At 48.0% G+C, this 13,107-nt stretch overlaps 1 protein-coding gene across 1 annotated transcript in view; it reads left to right on the forward strand.

The window, feature by feature from the left end:
• Positions 1 to 11,972: 11,972 nt before the first annotated feature.
• The window catches only part of BAIAP2L1 (BAR/IMD domain containing adaptor protein 2 like 1), a 78,044-nt gene continuing 76,909 nt past the window's right edge, over positions 11,973 to 13,107 (forward strand). Inside the window, exon 1 of the mRNA XM_061153741.1 lies at positions 11,973 to 12,207. Within this exon, the coding sequence (XP_061009724.1) occupies positions 12,157 to 12,207 (51 nt within the window). The 5' untranslated portion in view covers positions 11,973 to 12,156. The remainder of the gene's footprint in view (positions 12,208 to 13,107) is intronic.

Below are 13,107 nucleotides of genomic sequence, written 5' to 3' on the forward strand. Positions count from 1 at the left end.
CCCCGGCCAGGGCCATGGCCAGCCCCACACAGCTGCTTCTGACTCCTGCGTATTCCGAGGGGGAGCCTGGCTGGATAGCTGCCTCCCTGGAGAAATGCCATGAATGCTGCCCTGGGGGGTCATCTGCAGGACTGTACACCCTCCTTCCAATCGATCAGGACCCAGAGGCCCAGGGACAGAACGTGACTTGCTCCAGGTCACCCAAGGGCTGTTATCACTAAACAGAAACGAAACTCACCAGGCCTGCCGTCCAATGCCCTTCCCGCCATGTCAGGCGCACTCTGTCCCCTTTCAAGGGCAGCAGGAGACTCCTGTCACCAAGTCACCCTGGGGACAGGGCCCAGGAGCCTGGGGCTGCCCCAACGTCCAGTCAGGAGACCACAGCCTGGAAACAGGATGAGGCACCAAGGCCATTACTTTTTTCCAGCTGTGTGGAGGAAGAATTCCACTGAGGCTGCACCCAAGAGTTGACCTAAGAGCTCAACATCTATCTCAGTCAGAAGGAAAGGAAATACGCCCAAATATTTGGTCTGCTTAATATCAAAGCTCTGAATGACCTCAGGAGCTCTGATATTTCGTTCCGAAATCTCATCTCCTTTCATGTTTGGAAAAAAGCTGCTACTATAGGTGAAATCTTCCAAGAATGATGAACTCAATTACAGGCCTAGAGATGGATCTACTATTTTAGTTAATAATAATGCAGGCACACTTTCTACTCAGGGCCCCTGGGAACAGTGTCATTGTTTTTGTTTTGTGGGAAGGATGGCTGACTCAGAAGTGAAGCAGGTGATTTATCTCGACGAGGTTTTTATTTGCCAACTTTGAAAAATGATTCAGAAATATACTTCTTGGGGGAAAAGTGAGTATAAAATTGTGTTTTGATTTAAATAAAATAAAAATGCTCTGGGAAAGTGGCCTAAGCATATAAACTCACAATAGGGGATTTTCCAAGAGAATCCTAATTTTAATAACATTCTCCTCTTTGGTCTCCATAATCACATTCTTATTTGACAGTTCATGGGTCTTTTTCATTGTATCTCTGAAATCTGCTCCTTCTCCAGATGAAGAAATGTAAATATGTTTAAAGTTTCAAGAAGCCCTTTTTCACCATTTGGATTTTTCATCTGAAGATACAATAACTTCAAGACAATCCCAAATTCTCCCAAATTGTAATGACAATATATATGTCACTTAGGAATGCTTTCAGCTGCAAAGAATAGAAAATCCAGCGCTCACTGATGCTGCCGGGCTCCCATTCACTCTCTCTCTCCACTTGCCGGTCATTTGTTGAAGTCACTCTTGTCTGCCACGTTGAGCTTGCAAGACGGCGGCACTGACGTCACACCTGCTTTCTGGGAAGTTATTTGGGGGCCAAGCGATTGGCTTCCTAAACCCCCAACTGTTTTGTTTCTCCCCCAGCCCCAGTAGATCTTTGTTTACTTCATTTCTTTGGCCAGAACTGGGTCTATTTTGCCTTTCCCAACTCCAGCCCGCATAGTAGAAAACTTGCCGTTACGTGCCTGTTTGCTGCCTCACCAAGGTTGTAGCAACTGTGGACTTTCATCTATCTGGCTGAGCATGTGGGATCTAGTTCCCTGACCAGGGGTGGAACCCAAGCCCCCTCCCTGGGGAGTGGGGAGTTTTAGCCACTGGACCACCAGGGACTTTGTGTGTGTATGTGTGCTGAGTCGTGTCCGACTCTCTGCAGCCCCGTGGAATGTAGCCTGCCAGGCTCCTCTGTCCATGGAATTTTCCAGGCAAGGATACGGGGACGGGTAACCCAGGGATGGAACTCATGTCTCTTACATCTCCCGCATTGGCAGGTGGGTTCTTTACCACTAGCACCACCTGGGAAGCCCCTCAGGGACTTCAAATAACTCTAAATATTAATACAACAGAGAAAGCCTAGAATGCAAGCTTTTAATTGGTAAGTGCATCCTATGGAGAGTATTAAAATAGCAAAGCTCTTTCCACTCAGGAAAAAAGTACCCTGAGTACTGCCTGACATCATAGCCAACGCATCCTAAGAGTTTTACAGTCATGGGGTACTCAGGGGACATTACAAACCGGCTTACGTGGCAAAGTCTGCCTTTAGTACTCAGCAGGGTTTCCATTGATCTTCAAGCTTTCTTGTACTTCCTCGTCAATGTCGATAGGTTGGGGACATTTTTAACGAAACACATAAATTACTACTCAAGGTCTTTGCTAAATTATTTATCGTTGTATGCATTTGCCTAATGGAAATGTTCACTTTGTGCTGAATTTCAAGATCCCCGGGGCTGATACTTCCCCTTTTAGTAAAAGGTTGCATTCTCTCATTGTTTATTGCTGTCATAGACCCATGGAAATTCGGAGTCAGAGCAGAGGCTCCATGTAGACAGAGGGAAAGGTTACAGAAGGTCTGAGTTGTTCTGGAAACAAATTACTGAAAATGTCAGGGCCCAGCGTTGAAGGGGCCTGCATGGTGAGGTGGCACCTGGCAGGCACACGGGTACAAACACCGGTGTGTGACAAGTGGGCGTGCAGACGCAGAAAAGTTCATCAGAGACAGGCTTCTGCTCTCCCTGAAAGAGAATTAAAACGTTGAAAGACATCATCCTAGTGGAAATGAATAGTCCATTATATCACACGCCTCAGCGCCCCCTGCTGATCACATTGAGGAACTGCTTGACCGTCCAGGTGTTGTGGCTTCCCTGCTGTGACGGCAAGGTCCTGTGTTGGTCAGCCACTCAGTCGTGTCTGACTCTTTCGCGACCCCGTAGACTGTAGCCCGCCAGGCTCTTCTGTCCATACGATTTCCTAGGCAAGAATGCTGGGGTGGGTTGCCGAGGACAGGAAAGGAAATGAGAAGTGCTTATCTGGCTTTGTAGACTTCTGTAAAAGCATCTCAGAGCATCTTTCTCCAAGTCTTCTCTCTCAGAAAAAGCCCTCAGTGAAGGTAACATTGTCCTAGAATTTACTGCACTTGTTTATCAGAGGAAAATATCGGGTATACCGGACAGCACTTTGTTAAGTCCAAAGAGGAAGTTTGCAGTTGTGGAATTTGCTAAACACAGAAATCTTAAGGAAAAGACAGTCTGGAACTTTCTCTGCTGATACTCACCCGTGGAAAAAATCAAGATAAGCAGAAGAAGACAGGCCAGGCAGATCCACTTCCACAGACTGGCCATTTGCCCGTGATGCCAACTCACAGTGCTGTCTTCAGGACCACAGACCAGCGTCTCCCTTTCTGCCCTTGGGCCTTCTTGAGTAAAGAATGCTCAGGTTATCTTGGCCTCTGGCAGAGTCTCTCTTTACAGAGGCCAGCCGCACCTAGAGACATCTAGGCTTCCAAATCCGCATGTGGACAGAAGTTTAAAAAAAAAAATCAGACAATTTTAGAACTAAAAGTAACTGGAAGACCAACTACCCTATTTCAGAGGTGGGGAAAAACTGACGCCAAGAAGTGAAAGCTGCCTTGCCGGGTCCTGTGTATGGACAGACAGACTGGTACAGAATCCTTCCTCCTCCCCCAGCCCTTATCTTTCCTTGTGAGTAGTCTCACAAGCAAACTACAAAGGCGCTTTTAGGTTTCCAGCTGACTGGACGACCCAGAATTTCTCCAGTCACAAATTCCTTAAAGGATAGATGAAACGTAAGAAGACTCTATTAATACATAGCTGGGTTTGCAAGAGAAGAGGAAAAGAGACACCACAGACACAAAGGAGAGGGAACCAAGCCCCGGGACAGAGGCCATGGCAGCCCTTAGGGGCGCGCCTGCAAGTGGGGGAGCTGGAAATGCACCCGGGGTTTCAGAGGCGAGGTGTTTTATCTGCACGCTTCCGGGCTAAGTCGCCTCAGTCATGTCCGACGTTGACCCCATGGACTATACGGCCCGCCAGGTTCCTTTGTCCATGGGATTCTCTAAGCTAGAATACTGGAGTGGATTGCCATTTCCTCCTGCAGAGGACCTCCCCTACCTAGGGGTTGAACTTGTGTCTCCTGCATTGCAGGTGGATTCTTCACCGCTGAGCCACCGGGGAAGCCCATTTATCTGTCTAAAGATGGTGTCAGAAGGAAAGCAAACACTGAGACCCATTCATACAGTGGGACCTTCCAAAGACCACATGTCAGTAAGAGGGGCACTCGAAAATGCTTATTGGCCCCAGTAAGGAGGACAGAGGAGTTTTACTTAATTGGGATCTTTTTTTTTTTAATTGACTGTATTGATGAATAATTCTTTCTTACTTATTCTTTTATTTTATTTATTTATTTGGCTGCGCTGGTTCTTATTAATAGTTACAGCGCGTGGAATCTTCGGTCTTCATTCTTTGTTGTAGCACATAGGATCTTTTAGTTGCAGCATGTGGGGTCTAGTTCCCAGACCAGGCATCTAACCTGGACCCGTGGCATTGGCAGTGTGGAGACTTAGCCACTGGACCACCAGGGAAGTGCCTTAAATGGGGTCTTCAGAAGAAAGAAATATCCTAAGAGAAATTAACAGCCCAGGCCTGTGACACTGGGCAGGGGCAGAGCCTGAATTTTACCTTCTTCAGTGGTGAGCGGCTTAGAGTGCCCAGTAGGAACATATATAAAATTTTCCTGGAGGAGTACTTTACAACTCATGCCACATGGGCTTCTTAATGACAAAATGGACCATTATTGAAGATGACCCCATAATAAAAAATTACCAAAATAGATAAGGAGTTAATGGAGCCTCTGTGATAGACAATCAGCAGGTACAACCATGGCTGAATGAAACAAAAAAATTTAAAAAAACAGGCAAGATTAAACAGACAGGAACCACACAGAACTACCTGGTAGAGACTATAAAGTAACATTGTAAATGGTTAAGAGATGAAGGAATAGAAATCTGAGGAAATAACACTCTGCACAAAAACACTGGAAGATTTATGGCAAGAGATTGGATTAGTAATTTTTAAAATTCCCACAAAGCAAAGTTCAGACCTTAGTGGTTTCACTGGTAAATTCTACTAAATGTTCAAAGAAAAATAAATACCAGTTCTTCATAAACTCTTCCAAAAAATAGAAGTTGAGGGAACACTTCCCAACTCCTTCTATAGTGCTGGTATTATCAAAATCAGTCAAGGACATCAGAAGAAAGCAATACACCAGTATCCCCTATGAATGCAGAGAGGAGTCACCAACAAAATACTAGCAAACTGAATCCAGCAACAAAAAAAAGTATTATATATCATGACTAAGTGGAAATTTTCCCAGGAATGCAAGGTGGATTCAACACATAAAAATCAACCATTGTTGATTATTTCACAGAACAAAGGTCAAAAAACACATGATCATCTCAACAGACACAGAAAAATCATTTCACAAAATCCAATGCCCTTTCATGATAATAACTTTCAACAGACTAGGAATAAAAGGGAATTTCCTCAATCTGATAACTACTAGAACTAATGAACAGGTTCAACAATATAGTGAGTTATAACATCAAATAATAAGAATCAATTACATTTCTGTACACTTACAGTGAACAGTCTGAAAATGAAAAAGCAATTCCATTTACAACAGCACCCAAAAGAAAATACTTCGGGAATAAACTGAGCAAAGGAAGTAAACTTATACTCTGAAAGTCACAAAGCATTGTTTAAAGAAAAGGAGAAAAACCTAAGTAAACAGAAGGACACTCCGTGTTCATGGATCAGAAAATGTAATGTGATGAAGATAGTAAGGCTTCCCAAACTGATCGATAGAATCAAAAATCCTTATCAAAATCCTGAGTGCTTTTCCTGCATAAGCTGTCAAGCAGATCCTAAAACTGATGCGGAAGTGCCAGACACCCAGCTAGGGCTTCCCCGTGGTCTGTTGGTTAAGAATCCACCTGTCAATGCAGGCCACACAGGTTCAATCCCCGGTCCAGGAAGATCCCACAGACCACGGTGCAACTAAGCTGCTCTGCCACAGCTACCGAGCCAGCGCTCTAGGTCCCGAGAGCCGCGGCTGCTGAGCCCACGCGCCACGGCCACTGAAGCCCCTGCGCCCGGAGCTCACGCTGCACCACAAGAGAAGCCACCGCAACGAGAGGCCCGCGCGCTGCAAGGAAGAGTAGCCGCCGCTCGCCGCAACTAGAGAAAGTCCGCTTGCAGCCGCAAAGACCCCACGCAGCCAAAAATTAAATAAATAAGGCTTTAAGAGAAAAAGACGCCCAGAATAGCCAAAACCATCTTGAAAAATATTTTTAAAAAGCATAAAAGACAAAGTTAGAGGACTCACACATCCTGATTTCAAAACTTACTACAAAGCTACAATAAGATAGTGTGACAGTATCATGGTAGGATAGAGCAATTGAACAGAACTGAAAGTCAAGAAATAAACACTTACGTTGGTGGTCAAGTGATTTTTTTATATGAGTGCCAAGACAATCCAATGGGGGAAAGAGTCATCTTTTCGACAAATGGTGCTAGAACAACTGGATGCCCACAGGCTAAAGGATGAGGTTGGACCCTTTTGCTACACCTCAAAATTAACTCAAAATGAATCCGTAGACCTAAAACTATAAAACTCTTAGAAGAAAATATAGGGGTAAATCTTTGTGACCTTGGGTTAGGCAATGTTTCCTTAGATATGATACCATAATCAAAAGCAAGAAAAGGAAAAAATAGGTAAGTCTTAATTTTTTTTCATGCTTCAAAGGACAATATCCAGGAAGCTAACACAACCCACAGAATAGTGGAATATAATTGTAAATCCATATAGCTGACAAGGGACTTATACCCAGGATATATAAAGAATGCTGACAACTCAGTAAAAAGACAAAATACATTCGGTTCACGTCAATGCTTTGTTACCTATTGATAGCTGTTGAATATAGAATCTGTATATTCCTTTCTAGACTTCAGACCCATGATTTGTTTTGTAGTGGTCTATTTTATTTTATTTTATTTTTAAACTGAAGAAAGCAAACCCCTGATGCAGCTGTTTCTCATGAAATGAAGAACATCTTGGCTTCCTCATAAATTCATCCTCCTAACATTTCTTGAGCAAAAACTATGTGCCAGGGACTGGGCAGCCTGCAATGAACAAGTCAAAAATCAGCCTGCCCTTGGGACACTTAAGGGTGTCTTAAGTTCTTAAGATGGGTTGTGGGTGGGAAGAGACAATCGACAAAGAGATGAACGAGAAAAAGATTAGCTAGTGTCTTCATTTCCCTTTGTTGTTGTTCAGTCGTTCAATCTTGTCCAGCTCTTTATGACCCCATCCATGGACCGCAGCATGCCAGGCTTCCCTGTCCTTTACCATCTCCCGCAGTTTGCTCAAATTCACGTCCTTTGAGTCGATGATGCCATCCAACCATCTCATCCTGGGTCACAACCTTCTCCCGCCCTCAATCTTTTCCAGCATCAGGGTCTTTTCCAATGAGTCAACTCTTCGCATCAGGCCAAAATATTGGAGCTTCAACTTCAGTATCAGTCCTTCCAATGAATATTCAGGGTTGATCTCCTTTAGGATGGACTGGTTTGATCTCCTTGCTGTCCAGGGGACTCTCAAGAGTGTTCTCCAGCAGCACAGCTCAGAAACATCAGCCTTCTTTATGGTCCAACTCTCACATCCATACATGACTACTAGCTACTGTAACAAATTACTACTAATTTAGTGGCCTAAAACTGTACAGTTATTCTCCTGTAGTTCTGGGCAGATGTCTGAAAAGTCTTGGCTGAAACCAAGATGTCAGCAGGGCTACTGCCTTCTAGCCCTAGTTCCTCTAAAGGGAGAACCCTTGGAGGAGGAAATGGCAACCCACTCCGGTATTCTTGCCTGGAAAATCCCATGGATGGAGAAGCATAGTAGTCTATATAGTCCATGGGGTCATAAATAGTCGGAAAAAAATAAATAAATAAATAAAGGGAGAACCCTCATACTTGCCTTTTCCAACTTCTAATGGCCTCCTGTGTTTCTCAGCTTGTAGCCTCTTCGTCCCTCTTCAAAGTACATCACTCCAGTCTCTGACATCACATTTCCTCCTCCTCCAGCTTCTCCTGTAAGGAATTTTGTGATGATAACCAGTCCATCCAGAAAATCCCAAACAATCCCCTCCTCTCCAAATCCTTACCTTGATCACATTTGCAGAGTCCCATTTGTCACATAATGTAGCACTGACTCATTCCTCCGAGGATTAGGGCTTGAACATCCTGGGGAATCTTTATTTTAGCCTACTGTAGCGAGCAACAGGGCTTCCCCAGTGGCTTGCGCTAAGTCGCTTCAGTCGTGTCTGACTGTTTGTGAGTCCACGGAACGTAGCCTGCCAGGTTCCCCTGTCCGTGAGATTCTCTAGGCAAGAATACCAGCGTGGGTTGCCATTTCCTTCCCCCGGGGATCCTCCTGACCCAGGGATGGAACCCGCTTTTCCTGCATGGGCAGGTGGGTTCTTCACCACTAGCACCACCTGAGAAGGCCCTCTGGCTCGGTGGTAAAGAATCCACCTGCACTGCAGAGGCGCAGGAGACACAGGTTCAACCCCTGGGTAGGGAAGCCCCCTGGAAGAGGGCCTGGCAACCTATTGCAGTATTCTTGCCTGGAGAATCCCATGGACGGAGGAGCCTGGCGGGCTGTAGCCCATAGGCTTGCACAGAGTTGGACACGACTGACGTGACTTAGCACAGAGCAGCAGAGTGCAGCTAGCTAGTGGTAAGCACGATCAGAATTAAAATAGAATGCTATGTTAGAGATGGCTTGAAATACTACTTCAGGTCAAGGAAGTAGGCCCTCTAGGCTGAACTTCACATTTCCAGGAAACATTGGAGTGGGGAGAACATTCTAGACAGAGGAAACAGCAAGTGAAAATCTCTACAGCAGGGGAATTCCCCAGCAATCCAATGGGAAGGACTCTGTCCTTTCACTGCAAACGACAGGGTTCAATCTCTGGTTGGGGAACTAAAGAAAAAAAAAAAAAACTAAGGAAAAAACTCTACAGCAGAAATAGATTTGGGGGAGGAGTCAGTGCCGTTTGCATTGGAAAGGTAAGGGAATTTTCAATTCACATTTGCTTTTTCAGAATAACAACACTTAAAGCCCCATGCCCTCTCTTGGTCTTTATCATATATGTGTGTGTGTGTGTGTGTTGTTCTTTTTTGCATTTTTTATTTTTATTGAGGATAAATGTTTTACATCGTTGTGTTGGTTTCTGTCACACATCAACACGAGTCAGCCCCAGGCATGCATATGCCCCTCCCTCCCGCCCCCCACCCCACCCCATCCCTCCAGTTCGTCACAGAATGTTGGGTTGAGCTCCCTGCATCATACAGCCAATTCTCTTGGTCTTTAAATGGGAATTTGCCCCAAACTGCTGTTACTGGCAGGGACCTCTTTGGTCACAAAACACAGTAGAGTCCTCGTGGACACCCCAGAGCGCCCATCAAGGCAGAGAGCCCGTGGGCAGGCTGTAAGTCCAGCCACAGTAAGTTCACAAGAAGGCAGACACCCCAACACAAGAGTCTGTTTGGAGTGTTGCTTTCAGAATCTTATTGATACTGTCACTAGCAACTGCATCTTGCGACTTTCATTAACGTAAACAGGAGTTTTGGTTATTTAAACTCAAATAGGAGCTAAGAGAGGAAACCTTGGTTGTCTGCCCCTACGGAGGTGTGGAGCTGATTTCCAGCGAGGCCAGGCCAGCTCTTCAGGCCTGGGTTCTGGGCAGTGGGAGAGCAGCGACAGTGCTTTCTCAGCAGTTACAACCAGCTTCTTACCTTCCCCCGTGTCATCCCTTTCCATTGATTCACTTCACTTCACAATGAGCATCATTAAACCTCAGAACAACTAAGACTGTGGGTTTTCGAGTTTGCATGAAACCAACACACACACCTGAGGAGCCTAACCCAGGTGGATTTTTGAGGGCGTTCTCGTCTTTTTAGACTTATAGCACATTTGACTGTACTGCAGCTTTCGTTGCAGTCCTTCTTAAATTCTACTTCCTGCACTTGTTTTAAGGGCTTAAGTCAAGGCCAGTACACTTTGTACTCCACTGTGGCCCTCCTCAGGGAGCCTGGCACAGAGCAGATAATCAATACTAATTTGTTCTTGGGGACTCAGCGGCACTAGCCCTAATATTGATACAGACCAAGAGCTGATGATTCTCTAAGACTTCTAAAGGAGCAACCAGGAAATTATTTCCATAAAGGAGATTTCATTAATACAGATATCTGTTAGAAGGTTTGCCTACAGTTGTGAACCTGGCCCTTTGATCAGATTCCAGTCTCGACAAACAGACTGGACCAACTGAGATGTGCTGGTTTTAAGGTGGTTTGTTAATTACTGTCTCTTCCTGGCTGAGCTGTGGGGTGTTAAAGGTTAAGCCTCTGCTCTCTTTCTGGCTCCCCGGTTGACTGCCTTGTAGCAGAGGGTGAAATGATCCCATTCATCAGAAGGCCTGGAGGGAGGTTCTAACACAAAAGGTGACCGACCTGCAAAGTTAAGGAAGCGATTTTCAAGTTTAAATGAAAGCTGACAGACATCCTTGAAGAGCCTAGTACGCAAAGCTGATCATGGTAAGGTCATCAGTTCACTCAATATGGCAAATAAGACCCACCAGGCAAATCTTATGAATCAGATGCTAGAAATCTGTTAAGGACAGGTAGCTGCTTCCACTGCCGGAAACCTAAGAGCTCCAAAACACAAGGATCCGTGACCTTTCGGTTCTCAACCACAGTACACTTTATAGCTTGCAAAACGCGATAACCTTGTCCCGGAATCCAAGTGGTTGATTCTGTCCTAAGTCTAGCTGCATCTCATGCTTTCATATTCCCATCTAGGCCAACACCGTGCTTTGTGTACATTTCCCAGTGAATTTTATAACAGAAGCAGTTTAGAAGTCTCATAATAGCCCATAAAAGATGAAATTGCACCCAGGTAGAAGTTTTTTCTATCTCATTGGGAAAGACCCTGATGCTGGGAAAGACTGAGGGCAGGAGGAGAAGGGGATGACAGAGGATGAGATGGCTGGATGGCATCATCGACTCGATGGACATGGGTTTGGGTGGACTCCGGGAGTTGGTGATGGCCAGGGAGGCCTGGCGTGCTGCAGTTCATGGGATCACAAAGAGTCGGACACGACTGAGTGACTGAACTGACTGAGAAGTTTTTTAGATACAGAATAAGATCTCCTGCTCTGGCTGGGTGAGTATCTCAGATACCAAGCAGTGTTTCAGGCTGGGAGAAGCCTGTTCTGAGTCCTCAGGCTGGGGTTGGGGTGGAGATAGACAGGGAGATTCAGCAGCCACCCTAAGGAAGAGCATTACCTCCATTATACCTGCATTCACTATGGGCTTCTAAATCTTGTAACGATCTTGTGACTAGCACAGTTATATTGCATTGAATTAAAAATCCTTCTTAAATCAAAGTTTGAAAACGTACTGCCATTTCTGTAACCAGACCGTGGCATTTATTGATTTTTCGCCCCCCACATTATCAGGAACTTCCAAAAAGGGTTGCAAAGGCGTGACCCTTTCCCCCACCTATGGGAGCCTTTATCCTGAGGCCCCTCAGATCTCTGAAGTCGGCGATTCGGGAGTGCAGGAAGAGGTCAAGAAGGAAAATGAGTACAACTGGGCGACACAGCACCCGAGGAGAACGTGGGCGTCAGGGCCCCTGTCGCTCTAGGACCACAGAGGTGTGACCGCCTACGGTGCGGGCTGAAAGCAGAACAGCGTCGCGAGCCCGCCACGAACCCCTCAAGCGGTCGGGGTCCCAGCGTTCCAGCGCCTCAGGTGGAGACGCCCCGCCCACTTGGCCCGGCCCGCCTCCGCCCCGCCCACACGGGCCTCACCGCCCCGCCCACACGGGTCTCACCGCCCCGCCCACCACGGCTCGGCCCGCCTCCTCCCCACCGCCCAGGCCGCCTCAGGTGGGGTCGCCCCGCCCGCCCGGCCGCCCCGCCCACCCCGCCCGCCTCAGGTGGGGCCGCGGGGCCCGCCCTGCCCGCTCCCGCCGAGTCTTCTCAGCTCCTCGCCGGAGGCCGCGCTTCAAGTTTTGACGTTTTGGCCGCCGGGTCGAGCGACTTGCACTTCCCGGCCGACGGCTGTGGAGGCAGCCGACGCTTGAGGGCCCCTCAGCCGCGCCCCGGCGCTCCACAGCCGCCCAGGGTCGGGCGGCCACGAGGCCCGGCCGCGTCCTCCCGCGTTCGCCCGCCCGGCGGCTGCAGCCATGTCGCGGGGGCCGGAGGAGGTGAACCGGCTCACCGAGAGCACCTACCGGGTAAGCGGGCCCGGGACCCAGGGGGCGCTGGGGTTCGAAGGCGGGAGATGCGGGGACTGGGGAGTGGGTGGCCCGGGGTTCGGGGGGCGAAGAGGCTGGGACCGTGGGGGCATCCGGGTTTGAGGGCGGAAGACTGGGGCGCCAGGGTTCGAGGCTGGGGGTGCGGGGAGAGGTCCGGAGCCCTGGGGGAGCCGGGGTTCGGGGTTCGAGGCCGGGGAAGTGGGGACGCCCCGCCGGCGGCCGGCAGTCCTCGCCCGGGGGGACGGTCGGATTCTTCACCTTGGAGGTGAGGAGGGGACTTTACGCGGGACAGTCCTCCCCTCCCCCTCCGTTCTTTACCCGGTCCCCTCCTCTCCCTCCCGGCGCAGGAGACGCCCGGTAAATTACACGTTTCACAACCAAACGTCTTCGGGGCGGGAGGGTCCTGTGTCGCCCCTGGGGCGCGTCCTCCCGCACCTTCCCTTTGGGGTCTGTGGCCTCGCCGGCGCGGCTGCGGCGCCTGAGTTCTCGGAGAGCCGAGCTCGGGTTTCCTCCGAGAATGAAGGGGGGAAACTCCCAGGTAATTAGCCAGCGCCAGGTGAGCGGGACTCGGCTCTGGGGCCTGCGGGGGGCGCCCCCGGCCCCAGGACTTCACTGGGAAGGTTTGAGACTCGCTCCCTCCGAGACCCTGCCTCACGTAGCTTTACGTTCAATTTGGCTTTCAGATATTGATTATTTGGGGGAGGTTAATGGGAGTCTAAGAACGTCCGAGGTTTGAATAAAGTTGACCCAACCTTAAGCAATACGTTGATGGTCATTCTCTTAACTTGCACTTATTACGAGAGAATGTTTCCAGAAACATAGATTTAGGATTAGTGGCCAGTTTAGTAGGTTTAAGTACGTATAAATGAATTCCAGTTT

This window comes from Dama dama, chromosome 10 (genome assembly GCF_033118175.1).
Source record: "Dama dama isolate Ldn47 chromosome 10, ASM3311817v1, whole genome shotgun sequence".
NCBI classification, from domain to species: Eukaryota; Metazoa; Chordata; class Mammalia; order Artiodactyla; family Cervidae; genus Dama; species Dama dama.